This window comes from Coregonus lavaretus (assembly GCF_964263955.1).
Source record: "Coregonus lavaretus genome assembly, chromosome: 23".
Taxonomy (NCBI): Eukaryota; Metazoa; Chordata; class Actinopteri; order Salmoniformes; family Salmonidae; genus Coregonus; species Coregonus lavaretus.
The window spans coordinates 12,971,991-12,989,225 of NC_140010.1; the positions used below are offsets into that span (position 1 = coordinate 12,971,991).

At 42.2% G+C, this 17,235-nt stretch overlaps 1 protein-coding gene across 2 annotated transcripts in view; it reads right to left on the reverse strand.

Annotated features, from left to right (window-relative positions):
- The window catches only part of LOC311150635 (E3 ubiquitin-protein ligase mib1-like), a 105,619-nt gene extending 89,072 nt beyond the window's left edge, over positions 1-16,547 (reverse strand). The window contains exons 1-3 of one of the 2 annotated variants that reach the window (XM_084188125.1): positions 15,513-16,547; positions 14,438-14,609; positions 1,771-1,900 (exon numbers count right to left, since the gene is read on the reverse strand). In XM_084188125.1, the coding sequence (XP_084044251.1) occupies positions 1,771-1,900; positions 14,438-14,609; positions 15,513-15,741 (531 nt within the window). In that variant the 5' untranslated portion in view covers positions 15,742-16,547. The remainder of the gene's footprint in view (positions 1-1,770; positions 1,901-14,437; positions 14,610-15,512) is intronic. The other variant, XM_084188126.1, reaches the window with a different exon arrangement.
- Positions 16,548-17,235: the final 688 nt, after the last annotated feature.

Below are 17,235 nucleotides of genomic sequence, written 5' to 3' on the forward strand. Positions count from 1 at the left end.
ATTAAGTACCTTAAGCTACTGTAATAGTGTTCCATTAAAATGGACAAAAATAGCTTTTAAGGAAAAAACTATTTCTCAAACAAGAATTTTGCTAGGACTGTCTGGGAGGGAAACGGAAAACTAGCTGTTATTGGCAGGGAAGTTTGGAACTCTTTGTTATTGGTCTATTAACCAATTTACAGCCTGGTGACGTCACCAGACAAGCCGAAACTCCCACCCATGCAAACCTGCTGATTAGAAGGTCCTGTATAGATTGTATTTTCAACAAGCAACTATCAGGAAATCACACTGATCAAATTCTTTCCACACTTTTAGTTTTCATTTCATCAGCTGTTTTACAAAATGATACAAAACACAGGAAAAACTAAATTTTTACTGCACTGGGCATTTAAATAACACAGCAAAATGAACCCTTTAAATTTCGTATGGGGAATCTTAAATTGAATACTGGGGTATAGAACTGAGTCAAGCTACTAGATCTTTATAGAGCCGTTCCCTTTATAAATCTACCTGCTAAAAAAATTCAACCTCTTGAGATGTATTCTGCGGTGAGGAAATCTGCATGTCTGTTCGCAATTATACTAACATAGAGGTAGGGGACGGACTGGGACAGAACCAACCAGTGATGCCATTTCTCTTTAGAACTAAGGAACTTTTCCAACTCATTGGCTGTTCCCCACACTTCCTTCTCACCCATCAATGCAGGCATGCACACAAATGTTTATCACCTTCTTGGACCCAATGATGAAATCAGAAACTCATCATTCCCATATTCTAAGCTCTAGACCTCAGCTGAATCTGGTAATGAATGGTGTGGCTGTTGAACATGTTGAGGAGACTAAGTTACTTGGCGTTACCTTAGATTGTAAACTGTCATGGTCAAAACATATAGATTCAATGGTTGTAAAGATGGGGAGAGATCTGTCCGTAATAAAGAGATGTTCTGCTTTTTTGACACCCCACTCCACAAAGCAAGTCCTGCAGGCTCTAATTTAGTCTTATCTTGATTCTTATCCTGCCATGTGGTCAAGTGCTGCTAAGAAAGACCTAGTTAAGCTGCAGCTGGACCAGAACATACCCATGCATGCCAGTCTCTCTTAGCTAAGAGTTGAGGAGAGACTGACTGCATCACTTATTTTTATAAGAAACATTAATGTGTTGAAAAGTCAAAATTGTTTGCGTAATCAACTTACGCACAGCTCTGACACACACTTACCCCACCAGGGGTCTTTTCACAGTGCCCAAATTCAGAACAAATTCAAGAAATGGTACATTATTATATAGACCCATAATTGCATGGAACTCCCTTCCATCTCATATTGCTCAAATGAACAGCAAACCTGGTTTAAAAAAATCAGATAAAACAACACCTCACGGCACAACGCCTCTCCCCTATTTGACCTAGATATTTTGTGTGTATGTATTGACATGTAGGCTTTGTGTCCCGTTTTTAAATATATGTAGTTCTGTCCTTGAGCTGTTCTGGTCTATTAATGTTCTGTATTATGTCATGTTTCATGTTCTGTGTGGACCCCAGGAAGAGTAGCTGCGGCTTACGCAACAGATAATGGGGATCCTAATAAAATCCCAAACTATCATAGTAATACATTTCACATTTGATGAGAAGGCTGGGTCATCAAAAAATCTTATTGGCGGTCGATTAAGAACACAGATTTCGGACTTCATTTGCAAAACATTTTCCTACAGCATGCCCTACTGAACAAGGTACAGGGTCAAGATAAAATGGGCACACTGCAACAAAACGAGTACCTTTCCTCTCCTGCCGTTGCCTCCATCCTGATCCTCCCACTGCCAGTCCACTCCTCTCACCACCCGGCCACCGGTGAAGATACCTCGGGCTGTGATCTTCTTCGACTTACGGCGAGACTCCAACAGGACTCTGTCAAAATAAACACATTTATTTTACTGACTTAGTGGGTGAATAACAGAAGTTGTCATTAGATGGATGTGAACGTTGGAAATATGTAACCAATACTGGATAAAGTTGGCCATTTATATTTTAGTATTATTACCCCCGTTTTCTCCCCAATTTCGATCTAGGACCACCCATACGTAAAAATGTATGCACGCATGACTGTAAGTCGCTTTGGATAAAAGCGTCTGCTAAATGGCATATTATTTATTTTATTATTTATTTATAGTATCGTCGCTGCAACTCCCCAATGGGCGCGGGAGGCGAAGGTCGAGTCAGGCGTCCTCCGAAACATGACCCGCCAAACCGCGCTTCTTAACACCCGCCCGCTTAACCCGGAAGCCAGCCGCACCAATGTGTCGGAGGAAACACCGTTCAACTGACGACCGAGGTCAGTCTGCAGGTGCCCGGCCCGCCACAAGGAGTCGCTAGAGCGCGATGAGCCAAGTAAAGCCCCCCGGCCAAACCCTCACCTAACCCGGACGACGCTGGGCCAATTGTGCGCCGCACTATGGGACTCCCGATCACGGACGGTTGTGATACAGTCCGGGATCGAACCCGGGTCTGTAGTGACGCCTCCAGCACTGAGATGCAGTGTGCCACTCGGGAGGCCAAGGTTAGCCATTTATTTATGGTGGCATTGAAAGACCTATTGGCAAATCATGCAGTTGATGTGTTAGTATACCTCAATCATAGATAGGCTATCTATATCAGTCATTGAAATGTTCATTCACTGTTATTAGCCGAAAATAAATGTTGTTGATATGCCATTTTAGACCTTTTCAAGAACTGAGCACCTTTGGTCACTAACGTTAGCTAGGTAGAATTTTTCAAGAGGTGTCAACAACCTCAAATCAAGACTCCTCAACTCCATCTTTTGATGAAGTAGAGCTGCTGACTGGATTTCAGAGGAGCCCCTAAGCAAACATGTTTAACCGCTCACTATAACGTTCACCGTTTTGATGGGGATCAAAAACCATGCTTTGCTAGCCATAAAAACAGCCTGAAGCATTACCATGACAGTGAGCCGTGCAGTTGGCTTGCCAGATGGCCCTGTCTAATCATCTGAGCAACACCACACCAACAAAGGCTTTTCACTTCATGTTTCATCATGGCAGTCCTTAAAAACTAACTCTACAGGCCATTGCCAGCACAACAATTGGGTACTCTGAAGTAGGGCTGTGACAGTAATTGAATAACCGTGTAACTGACGGTTATGGATGAACACCACCATGAAATTAAAATAACCATAAAAAACCTGTTTAAATAGGCCTTGTTTTGCTAAATGAGTCTGTCTACATCTCCTCTTTCCAACTGTCTTTTGATGCTCGAGCAGCTAATCCGCTAGATGCGCAGGGGTGTAGAAGCGCTCGTCTATAGGCTATGGCACTTCAGTAAAAAAAAATAGTTTGATGTGTAGACTTTCTTATATACAATGTACGTTTTCATTGCTTGATAGTAAATAAATAGGTGTTCTTTTAAAACAGGTTGGATGTGTCTGACTTCATTAATTATTCAACAGTAGTCGACAAGGTTGTTCATGTAGTCGACAAATGTGTCAATTGAACAACGCGGCAATTCTATCCAACCCGGCATGGTATATATAATTCGATACAAAATATTTTCTTCATTTATAGACTAAATCAATGCTGATAAATAGTACAGTTGAAGTCGTAAGATTACATACACCTTAGCCAAATACATTTAAACTCAGCTTTTCACAATTCCTGACATTTAATCCTAGTAAAAATTCCCTGTCTTAGGTCTGTTAGCATCACCACTTTATTTTAAGAATGTGAAATGTCAGAATAATACTAGAGAGAATGATTGATTTCAGCTTTTCTTTCTTTCATCACATTCCCAGTGGGTCAGAAGTTTACATACACTCAATTAGTATTTGGTGGCATTGCCTTTCAATTGTTTAACTTGGGTCAAACATTTTGGGTAGCCTTCCACAATAGGTTGGATGAATTTTGGCCCATTCCTCCTGACAGAGCTTGTGTAACTGAGTCAGGTTTGTAGGCCTCCTTGCTCGCACACACTTTCAGTTCTGCCCACACATTTTCTATAGGATTGAGGTCAGGGCTTTGTGATGGCCACTCCAGTACCTTGACTTTGTTGTCCTTAAGCCATTTTGCCACAACTTTGGAAGTATGCTTGGGGTCATTGTCCATTTGGAAGACCCATTTGCGACCAAGCTTTAACTTCCTGACTGCTTGCTTCAATATATCCACATAATTTTCCTTCCTCATGATGCCATCTATTTTGTGAAGTGCACCAGTCCCTCCTGCAGCAAAGCACCCACACAGCATGATGCTGCCACCCCCGTGCTTCACGGTTGGGATGGTTTTCTTCGGCTTGCAAGCAACCCCCTTTTTCCTCCAAACATAACAATGGTCATTATGGCCAAACAGTTCTATTTTTGTTTCATCAGACCAGAGGACATTTCTCCAAAAAGTACGATCTTTGTCCCCATGTGCAGCTGCAAACTGTAGTCTGGCCTTTTTATGCCAGTTTTGGAGCAGTGGCTTCTTCCTTGCTGAGCAGCCTTTCAGGTTATGTCGATATAGGACTCGTTTTACTGTGGATATAGATATTTTTGTACCCGTTTCCTCCAGCATCTTCACAAGGTCCTTTGCTGTTGTTCTGGGATTGATTTGCACTTTTCGCACAAAAGTACGTTAATCTCTAGGAGACAGAACGCGTCTCCTTCCTGAGCGGTATGACGGCTGCGTGGTCCCATGGTGTTTATACTTGCATACTATTGTTTGTACAGATTAACGTGGTACCTTCAGGCGTTTGGAAATTGCTCCCAAGGATGAACCAGACTTGCGGAGGTCTACAATGTTTTTTCTGAGGTCTTGGCTGATTTCTTTTGATTTTCCCATGATGTCAAGCAAAGAGGCACTGGGTTTGAAGGTAGGCCTTGAAATACATCCACAGGTACACCTCCAATTGACTCAAATTATGTCAATTAGCCTATCAGAAGCTTCTAAAGCCATGACATCATTTTCTGGAATTTTCCAAGCTGTTTAAAGGCACAGTCAACTTAGTGTATGTAAACTTATGACCCACTGGAATTGTGATACAGTGAATTATAAGTGAAACAATTGTTGGAAAATTAATTGTGTCATGCAAAGTAGATGTCCTAACCGACTTGCCAAAACTGTAGTTTGTTAACAAGAAATTTGTGGAGTGGTTGAAAAACGAGTTTTAATGACTCCAACCTAAGTGTATGTAAGCTTCCGACTTCAACTGTATATGGACATATTGCTTGTATTTGTTTCTATTTTAATGATTGTCAATTTCATCTTCATACTAGCTGTCTCTCTACCCGTCAATTCATTATCTTGTAGCCTACTTTCGGAAAGCCTAAGGTTGGCCTAGGTTTTTGTAAGGATAAATATTGTCTTGTGTCTGACACAGTGTACAAAACATTAAGGACACCTGCTCTTTTCATGACAGACTGACCTGGTGAAAGCTATGATCCCTTATTGATGTCACCTGTTAAATCCACTTCAATCAGTGTAGATGAAGGGGAGGAGACAGCTTAAAGAAGGATTTTTAAGCCTTGAGACAATTGAGACATGTATTGTGTATGTGTGCCATTCAGAGGGTGAATGGGCAAGACAAAATATTTAAGTGGCTTTGAACAGGGTATGGTAGTACGTGCCAGGCACATCGGTTTGTGTCAAGAACTGCAACGCTGCTAGGTTTTTTAGGCTCAAGTTTCTCGTGTGTATCAAGAATAGTGCAACTCAATATTAGGACGGTATTCTTAATGTTTTGTACACTCAGTGTACGTTGGTGGCTTTGATTTACGGGTCCTTTACAGGGGTGTGCGTGTGTGAGTTCGCTGATTCTCTCTATAGGCCTATAAATCCATTCAGAAAGTTTCCTAAAGTAGCCTGTCTGGATTATCTCTTTAATAAGACTCAAACGCTCCTGTCATGATTTAAATCTTGTAAAAGGCCTATTTTCAATAAAGGCCCTTTCTCACCAAGTCCGTTATTTTCGTCTGAACAATTAGGAAGATTTTGTTTTTACACGAACACGTCTTGTTTATGACGCCGTTCACACCAATTGTGAAATATTGTCCTGCCACTATCCGTCAATTATTTATTCAGAACAGGTTTGATTTTTAGCATCTTTTCACATGTGAAAATAAACTACTGACCCAAAAAAATTGTTATCTGGGACACTGCCACTGACAGGTCTGTGGGTTCGTTGTGTGAATTAATTCATTAATTTCTCTCTGCCTGTTATTTACGTTTGCAATGCATCCGTGCAACAAGGTATCAATTTAGCAGATATGATCACATCACACCAGTTCGACTACAAATCGCTCTCGTCATTCAAACTTCCCCGTCAGTTCATTGCCAACGCTGTAGCCTATTTTATAACCATTCAGCAAGCAAGAGGATCGATCAATGTTTCTCTCCTCGAATAGGCCTAGGCCTATTCGTTTTAAAAAATTGCTCGAAATACTGTACGTTTCAAACTATATTGCTGTTCATTGTCTATATATAGGCTACTCGTTCAAGAGCTAGAGAGAGGGGGAAGAGATAGGCCAGTGGAGTTGCCAGCGGAGACGCGTGAATTGCGCAAGAAGGGAACAGTGAACACGACCGATGTAAGTTAAAAGTTAATATATTAATGCATCATTCGTGTAGCCTATATAATATATTAGGCTTGCTAAAGTGAATCTAGGTGACCACCTGTGTGTGCTACAGGCAACCCTAGAAGACAGAAAAACATATCCGCCAGAGTTGACCCTTATCAATAAGTGGTTGCACAGATTTAGATAAAGCACTCAAATTAAAATGTAGTGTCAACATAACCACCCATTGCTTCAATATAATTGTTCAACAGCTGATCATTAGGCTACGGACAGGTTGGCAGATCATTAGGGTACGGACAGGTTGGCAGATCATTAGGCTACGGACAGGTTGGCAGATCATTAGGCTACGGACAGGTTGGCAGATCATTAGGCTACGGACAGGTTGCTATGGACAGGTTGCGTGTATGCGTTTCTATTTTCGAATGGTTGTCAATTTCATCTTCATGCCTATCACAGCTGTCTCTATATATCCCCCTTAAAAACTTTCCTTGTCAATTTATAGGATAGGCTACATTGATTTAGCATTATCCAAATAATGTAGTTTTTTTTTTTTATCCTAAAGAAAGGATTTGAAGCTAAGGCAAGGTTTTTAATACGTTTTTGGGAAAGGACAAAAGTGATTTGCTTATGTGTCTGAGTGAGATGCGCTGCAGGCGGCTTTAATTGATAGGTCCTTCTTGTTGGGTGGGTACGCGTGTATGAGTTCACTAATTCTCTATGTCCATTCAGAACATTTCCTAAAATAGGCCTAGCCCGTCTGGACTTCATCTCTTTAATCAGATTGCAGGGTCAACATATGTGTGAGAAATGACGACAGGTGCCAGTTCAGTTTCCTCTTATTAAATGGGTGCAACTGAATGAAACGTAGCCAAGCACCTTTCATGATTCATCCTATAGGATGCATAGTCTTTATCCTAATATGTTCAGTAGCATATTATCTTTCCAGTAGTATATGATTCTCTCATTACTGCGTTCTCTCTAGCCACTTTGAACATATTGCCACGGAGAATGACCGCAGCAGCGTTGGTGACGTAATGCGAATTGTCCTGAAAAGTAGAGGGAAAAACGCATTGGACTTTATGTGAACGGTTTAGTGCATCAAAATAGGAATCTGTATTTTTTCGGAATTCCTCTTCAATCTGACATTTCTTAATTTGAATACTAGACCAATATTTAGAGGTAATAACTTTAATAATAATAATGAAAAGCTACTGATAATAAAGTGTAATGGTAAGTCCTCTGTAGCTCAATTGGTAGAGCATGGCGCTTGTAACGCCAGGGTAGTGGGTTCGATCCCCGGGACCACCCATATGTAAAAAATGTATGCACACATGACTGTAAGTCGCTTTGGATAAAAGCGTCTGCTAAATGGCATAATATTATAAGTGGCAGAGAAAAGCCACGGGTTTCTTTTCAGTCTGGTATGCGCCGACCCCTCCCCAACGGTTATGTCAGTGTCCGTGTATGTTAGCCATGACCTCAAATTCCAAGACTGTCACAGCCCTACCTGGAAGTAGCCTAATCCACAGTGTCTACGGACATACAAAAAAAGATGGAGGAACTGATTCAGAAAAATATACAATTATTTGTGTTAAACCTAATATAGGCCAAATTCCAACTGGAAAAAGTGTTGTCTTTGACCTGAATATCACCAGCACTTCAAAATAATAAATAGGCTGTGGCTCCTTGCCTCATATGGGGGTCTAGGGGCGCTTGTCTACTGGGTCAACAGGTGCCTGACATACTTTTGGTCATGTAGTGTAAGGGAACACCTGCTTGTCGAACATCCAATTCCAAAATCATGGGCATTAATATGGAGTTGGTCCCCCCTTTGCTGCTACAATAGCCTCCACTCTTCTGGCTTTCCACTAGATGTTGGAACATTGCTGTGGGGACTTGCTTCCATTCAGCCACAAGAGCATTAGTGAGGTCGGGCACTGATGTTGGGCGATTAGGCCTGGCTCGCAGTCGGCGTTCCAATTCATCCCAAAGGTGTTCGATGGGGTTGAGGTCAGGGCTCCGTGCAGGCCAGTCAAGTTCTTCCACACTGATCTCGATAAACCATTTCTGTATGGACCTCGCTCTGGGGCATTGTCATGCTGAAACAGGAAAGGGCCTTCCCCAAACTGTTGCCACAAAGTTGGAAGCACAGAATCGTCTAGAATGTCATTGTATGCTGTTGCGTTAAGATTTCCCTTCACTGAAACTAAGGGACCTAGCCCGAACAATGAAACACAGCCCCAGACCATTATTTATCCTCCACCAAACTTTACAGTTGGCACTATGCATTCGGGCAGGTAGCGTTCTCCTGGCATCCGCCAAACCCAGATTCGCCCGTCGGACTGCCAGATGGCGAAGCGTGATTCATCACTACAGAGAACGCGTTTCCATTGCTCCAGAGTCCAATGGCGGCGAGCTTCACACCACTCCAGGCGACGCTTGGAATTGCGCATGGTGATCTTAGGCTTGTGTGCGGCTGCTCGACCACGGAAACCCATTTCATGAAGCTCCCGACGAACAGTTATTGTGCTGACGTTGCTTCCAGAGGCAGTTAGGAAATCGGTAGTGAGTGTTGCAACAGAGAACAGACAAATGTCTACGCGCTTCAGCACTCGGCGGTTCCGTTCTGTGAGCTTGTGTGGCCTACCACTTTGCGGCTGAGCCGTTGTTGCTCCTAGACATTTCCACTTCATAATAACAGCACTTACAGTTGACCGGGGCAGCTCTAGCAGCGCAGAAATGAGACGAACTGACTTGGAAAGGTGGCATCCTTTGACGGTGCCACGTTGAAAGTCACGGAGCTCTTCAGTAAGGCCGTCTATTGCCAGTGTTTGTCTATGGAGATTGCATGGCTGTGTGTTCGATTTTATACACCTGTCAGCAACAGGTGTGGCTGAACTAGCAAAATCCACTATTTTGAAGGGTAGTCATCATACTTTTGTATATATAGTGTACATTGATTCATTAGTTGCTGGCATGCATCTTTCAGACTCTGGGTCATCCTGGGTTATCCATTGCACACTTTGTTTGTCTAATGAGAGTTAACTAACAGAATGAACAGCATACAATACTATGGAAAAGTATAGTACCATGTATCATGAGAATGTCTGTTCCATAGCATTGCCATTACTTGACTGACGACTCATGCATCCAGGCTCCTTTATTGGTAATTGGTAAAGAGAGAAGCCACAGCCTCATAAATTACTTGGCAGTGGTCTAACTAACCACAGTAGAGTCCTGGAGGCTAGACAACAAGACAGAGCAGCTGGACACTGTAGGCCTAACCAACGCAAACAGACTGCTGTCTTGGGGACACTCCCCCCGCCCCCTCCCACAGTCCGTGAAAGAATCTAATGTGGCATAACAAAACAGTCCACCATGCCTTCAGTTCAGAGCAGTGTCTGTGGGGGGGGGGACCCCCCTGCTGCCTTTGTTTGCAGCCATGCAATAACTGTCTCAGGGGAACTGAGGTTACACGTCCTTGAAAAGGTGCCAGCTGTTGCGCCATGCGTTTGGTTTGTCCCTTTGAATCTCACAAAGGGCTTGAAGCGGATGGAGTGACTGCTATGGCAAGCAAACATACTGTTCGCAATGTGGGGCTGTCCCCAATAAAATAAAATAAAATTGGTCGACCGAAAGTCGTTTTTTCTTTCGACCAATTGATTAGTCTACATTTTTAAACGTGTATTTTTACATATATAGACAAACCCTATGTTTTTAACTAAAATGGACTATATGCTTTCAGCTTGTCTGACGCTTTATAAAGCTAACATATAAAAACTTGCAGGTAGAAATATTCTAATAAAAATAAATATCTTATAAATCACATTGCCTATGCATGGCATGTCTGCAACGAACTTGAAACATTCTATCAATTATTAACTTGGGTCTGGCCTGATGCTTGTGCTAGCAAACACGCAACATTGTTTAAAAAATTCTGGGCCCTGAGAGTTTCCTGCGCCAGTGAGCTCGGGACAGACAGCTGTAGGCCATTTACGCAAGGGATAAGAAGTTGTGCTTGACTTGGGCAGGAGCTCACCGGAGCGGAGTACCAGAACCTTAAAATGTTCTATTCCTCTTATAGAGTATTAGCTCAAATGTATTGTGGCACTCCTGCACCTAAATATAAACAATACCAGCACCCAAAATGAGTACCTGAACCTATTTCAGTCCAGAAGTATTTTATTTTATTTAACCTTTATTTACCTAGGCAAGTCAGTTAAGAACAAATTCTTATTTACAATGGACGGCCTACACCGGCCAAACCCGGACGACGCTGGGCCAATTGTGCGCCGCCCTATGGGACTCCCAATCACGGCCGGTTGTGATACAGCCTGGAATCGAACCAGGGGGTCTGTAGTGACGCCTCAAGCACTGAGATGCAGTGCCTTAGACCGCTGCGCCACTCGGGAGCCCAGGTAGGCCTATTTTATGACGTTTCCACTGGATCAGATCATGACATTTTCCCCTTTCACGCCGAGTGGTTATCAAATACATTGAGGAATTATTGTCATTCTCAGTGGATGTTAAAACAGACTTTGTTTGCTTGCTGTTTAAGTGAAGAAAACATTACTTTGAGAAGCTCCACAGCTCATTAGTGGTGGTGCGTTAAGCCAATCAGAAATACTAGCAGATCCCCAAATGGGCACATTTATATGCCTACATTTGCGCGCAGGCCAGGCAGCCTATAGGCCTACTTCTATGCTTGTGCGTACTTACTCAACATTGACAGGAGTGCTCCAAATAAAAGACGACTAAATTGACAACTCGTAAATGGAATGAAATCAACCAAAATATGTTATTCACAAGTGTAGCATAGGTTGTGCGCGCTGCAAACAATCTGTCCACTCCAACAATGACAACGGTAACACTAGAATAATAATATGAAATGCATTAACAAAAATTACTGTAACCAAAGTAACAAAGATTGTAGATTAGAAATTATTCCCAAGGGGTGCCAGTATGAAAAATGTATGCACTCACTAATTGTAAGTCGCTCTGGATAAGAGCGTCTGCTAAATGACTAAAATGTAAAAAACTATTATAGGCATTAACGGTAAATGTACTACTTGTGATATATATCATGGGGAATTGATATACACTAACAATTCACACAATGAAGCTATGAAACAATGAATGTGCACAAATTGGCGGGAGAGAGCGCATTCTGGAGAGAGAAGTGCATTATGTTTATGGGCACATGGTCAATCTGACAGTGATACGGCATCAGCAGAAATCAGGGCATTCATACTTCTTGCGCTTCGCTGAGCAGTGCAGAGCTGTCGTGAAGGAAGTTGTCATGGAACCCCCACCTACCGTCAACCAATCATGTCAATGCGGAGCTATACAGAGCCCTCCGCATTGTTAATAAAATGTGGGAGGCGCATGGCCATGCAGTACTGAGCTCGATTTGGCCTCTGCATGCCTCTGGAGGCTCCGCAATTGCGTCACACCCTCCATATGCAGCCTCCGACCACATTTTCGGATCAAGCATTAATTGCCTTTTAGTCTAGGCCTCTGCAGTGGATTACTTAACTGAGATTGGCGCGCATACACACACACATATATTATACACACACACACACACACACACATACATATATACATATACACATACACACACATATATACATATACAGTTGAAGTCGTAAGTTTACATACACTTAGGTTGGAGTCATTAAAACTTGTTTTTCAACCACTCCACAAATTTCTTGTTAACAAACTATAGTTTTGGCAAGTCGGTAAGGACATGTGGATGTACCTGTGGATGTATTTCAAGGCCTACCTTCAAACTCAGTGCCTCTTTGCTCAACATCATTGGAAAATCAAAAGAAAATCAGCCAAGACCTCAGAAACAAAATTGTAGACCTCCACAAGTCTGGTTCATCCTTGGGAGCAATTTCCAAACGCCTGAAGGTACCTCGTTAATCTGTACAAACAATAGTACGCAAGTATAAACCCCATGGGACCACGCAGCCGTCATACCGCTCAGGAAGGAGACGCATTCTGTCTCCTAGAGATGAACGTACTTTGGTGCGAAAAGTGCAAATCAATCCCAGAACAGCAGCAAAGGACCTTGTGAAGATGCTGGAGGAAACAGGTACAAAAGTATCTATATCCACAGTAAAACGAGTCCTATATCGACATAACCTGCAAGGCTGCACAGCTGCTCCAAAACAGCCATATAAAAGCCAGACTACGGTTTGCAACTGCACATGGGGACAAAGATCGTACTCTTTGGAGAAATGTCCTCTGGTCTGATGAAACCAAAATAGAACTGTTTGGCCATAATGACCATCGTTATGTTTGGAGGAAAAAGCGGGTTGCTTGCAAGCCGAAGAACACCATCCCATCCGTGAAGCACGGGGGTGGCAGCATCATGCTGTGGGGGTGCTTTGCTGCACGAGGGACAGGTGCACTTCACAAAATAGATGGCATCATGAGGAAGGAAAATTATGTGGATATATTGAAGCAACATCTCAAGACATCAGTCAGGAAGTTAAAGCTTGGTCGCAAATGGGTCTTCCAAATGGACAATGACCCCAAGCACACTTCCAAAGTTGTGGCAAAATGGCTTAAGGACAACAAAGTCAAGGTATTGGGGTGGCCATCACAAAGCCCTGACCTCAATACTATAAAACATTTGTGGGCAGAACTGAAAAAACGTTTGCGAGCAAGGAGGCCTACAAACCTGACTCAGTTACACCAGCTCTGTCAGGAGGAATGGGACAAAATTCACCCAACTTATTGTGGGAAGCTTGTGGAAGGCTACCCGAAACGTTTGACCCAAGTTAAACAATTTAAAGGCAATGCTACCAAATACTAATTGAGTGTATGTAAACCTCTGACCCACTGGGAATGTGATGTAAGAAATCAAAGTTGAAATAAATAATTCTCTGTACTATTATTCTGACATTTCACATTCTTAAAATAAAGTGGTGATCCTAACTGGCCTAAAACAGGGAATTTTTACTAGGATTAAATGTTAGGAGTTGAAATAAATAATATATATATATATATATATATATATGTGTGTGTGTGACAGGTTTGTTGTTTTGATTTGGAAATTGTGCTTGGTATTTTACTTGTAAATCTTCAATGGAAGCAGATAGAACTGTCCCAGCGTCGTCCGGGTTTGGCCGGTGTAGGCCGTCATTGTAAATAAGAATTTGTTCTTAACTGACTTGCCTAGTTAAATAAAGGTTAAATGAAAATTGAATTTAAATAAAAAACAGACACATGGCCAGTAACATGGGATTGGCGGAGGCCCCAACAACATCACTGCTTCTGAAATAGAGGCTGAGCAGTCGCCTGGCAACAGAGAGACAGGATCGGTTGCCACATGTTGAGTCTGCCTATGAGGCTGGGCTCAGGAACTTCTCAAATATCACAGAGAGACAGCCAGGTAGGAACAGAAAACATCAGAATGGAGGGTAAAATGGGTGGGTCCCTCAATATAACCAACCAAAGGATGAAGATCAGAACTGTTATCATTAAACTCATCACTAAACCATAGATTCTGTCATAGTGGTGGGACTGAGTTGATAAAAAGCATCCCTACGCATTGGGCGTGTGTTCCGTTACCTTTGTTGCGGTCATATTGTGCAGATAATTAGAGGTGCATTCATTACATCTTGCAACGGAAGCCGTTTACAGTTTAAAAACCAAACGGAAGCAAACAGAGCAAACGGAATGAAACATGGAGGGACTCTTGCTTTTGTTGTAAAATGTTTTCCGTTTGGAGTAAACTCTCGGTTGCAAAACGTTTTGCAACCGAATCTGCTTAAGGAATACACCCCAGATCTCACAACGCGAAACATGACTGCATTAAATATGTCCTGGAACACAACCATTGGCTTCACGGGGCAGCGGACAGTACTCACCTCTCGCTACCTGGGGTAGTGATCCTGTAGAAGCGATGTCGCAAGTGGTGCTTGTCTCCGTGGTAACAGGTGGTGCAGAGGTCATAGTTGTTGCATTCGGCACACTTCCAGCGGATCCCGATGATAGGCTGCTGACGACAGGTGTCGCACATGGTGCCGTCATGCTTGATACCTGAGAGGGAGTGTTAACAAGGCAGTTAGGAAACTGTTAGAGGACAGAGGTGTCACGTCAAATCAATTCAATTATGACTTGATTTAATTTGACGTGTTAAGAAATTATCCCTCTGCCCGAGGATCTGGGGTCACTCAACTTGCCATCTTTATACCATCATTCACTAACACTAAATACACTGAACAAAAATATAAACACAACATGTAAAGTGTTGGTCCCATGTTACATGAGCTGAAATAAAAGATCCCAAAAAATGTCCATACGCACAATAAGCTTCTCTCTCAAATGTTGTGGCCAAATTTGTTTACATCCCTGTTGGTGAGTGTTTCTCCTTTGCCAAGACAATCCATCTACCTGACAAGTGTGGCATATCAAGAAGATGATTAAACAGCATGATCATTACACAGGTGCACCTTGTGCTGGGGACACAAGATGATTAGATCCATAGATTAGGGCCTAATGAATTGATTTCAATTGACTGATTTCCTTATATGAGCTGTTTTAACTGTAACAGTCTAACTCAAACCTTTGAAATTGTTGGATGTTGCGTTTATATTTTTGTTCAGTATAAAAGTGGGCATGCTTTAGGGACTAGGGCTAAACTTTCACAGTGAAAAGTTATTTACTCTTTACTTTAATGATATCGCAGCCCGTTATGGCCTATTTCTAATCAAAGGTGCTTATTTGAATAAACTCAACTCCATATTATATGTATGGAGTTCAGCTTACTTACTAGCCGCTTCCATGTAGCTAACACGCTTGATGCATTACAATACTTGAAACGTGGTAGCCAAATAACTGTGTAGCGTACATATCTACACTCAAATGCATAAGCTAATTGAAACACGAACAAAACAGGATACAAGATGTTTAGGGATCACAGAACCAGAAGGGCAACATTACCTGTAGGAGCACTGTCAAATATCCTCACGTCGTATGCACCAGAGCACCGGTAGTTGGCCGCAGTCCCGTTATCCCAGACAACAACCACTTCTTCCGGACTTTCAAAACTCCTGACGGTGCCGACATGTCCCTCTCCACCATCCTGTTTCCCCCATTTCCAATCGGGTCCACGGATCACTCTCGCACCAACTCCTTCCATCATCACACGGTTATTCCTGCCGGTAGTCATTTACGAAAAGGTCTCGCAAATAACACAAACAAATAATTGCCAGCTAGCAGAATATGTTAGCTTGCTAATTAACGTTACCCGTGTTTAGCAGGATAATTTTACAACGCGAAATCGGTCTGTTCTGTTGTCCAGAAAAACACAAGTTAGCAATCTCAGTCTTGTTAGTTTGCAAGTAGCACGCTAGGCTGTGTGGCTAGCCTGCTTACTGTAAAGTTCCAAAACAAGATAGCAGACACACGCTAGCTACAAAGGCAAAGATACATTGCTAGTCAAATGTATCGTAATGTGAATATCATATGTTTAGCTAGAGAACTAGATAAAACAACAACGCAGTGAACTAGGAAACAACGCCAAGCGAACTCACTAGCTTAGCCAGCTAGCAATTGGCTCACGTTAGCTGCCAAAGTAAGCTGTTGAATGGCACGCACTTTTCACTCCACAAGCTGTTCTTCTGCAACGTTGTGAAAATAACTGGTATGTCTCAGTTTTTCGTCCCAAGATCACAATAAAGTGTCACCCCAAGAGCTTGTAAAGTAGCCACATCGTCACGAAATTGTAGATCTTTGTTAGCTGCTAGCTAGCCCTTGTGCCTCCGCAAGAATGCCACCTCCACAACTTAAGTAACATTAGCCAGCTAGCGTAGCTTAGTCCTTTTTTTGTTGGAATAATTGTTTCCTGCTTCGTATGTACCTGCGTTTATTGTCATGTGTATTTGATTTCTTCCTCAAATGTATTTATTTTGTCAAATGGCTCGCAGAAGTACACTCAGAATAAAAGCGTCGCCATTATTGTCAATCATCAAGCAGACGGAGGTGGACCAGCGGTCGATGAAGATGTTTGGTTTGGAAAACGAGGGTTTGGCTAGCTCGTGGCGTCATTTGACAAAGAAAGCACTAAAGCGAGGCTAAAGAAAATGATTATTACTAATTTGTTTCTTGAATTAATACCTATAATTCCTTCCTAAATTAACTTTCTCTGTTTTAGCCAAATTTTGTTGCACTTTTTGAAGCAGCATAGGACTGGCCAACAGACTGCACAGGTGACATGGGCTTGAAGCACCGATTTTCATAGGGTTCTGGGTCAATAGTAATTTTTTTTATTTCACCTTTATTTAACCAGGTATAAGCCAGGTGAGAACAAGTTCTCATTTACAACTGCGACCTGGCCAAGATAAAGCAAAGCAGTGCGATAAAAACAACAACACATAGTTACATATGGGGTAAAACAAAACATAAAGTCAAAAATACAACAGAAAATATATATACAGTGTGTGCAAATGTAGCAAGTTATGGAGGTAAGGCAATAAATAGGCTATAGTGCAAAATAATTACAATTAGTATTAACACTGGAATGATAGATGTGCAAGAGATGATGTGCAAATAGAGATACTGGGGTGCAAATGAGCAAAAAAAATAACAATATGGGGATGAGGTAGTTGGGTGGGCTAATTTCAGATGGGCTGTGTACAGGTGCAGTGATCGGTAAGGTGCTCTG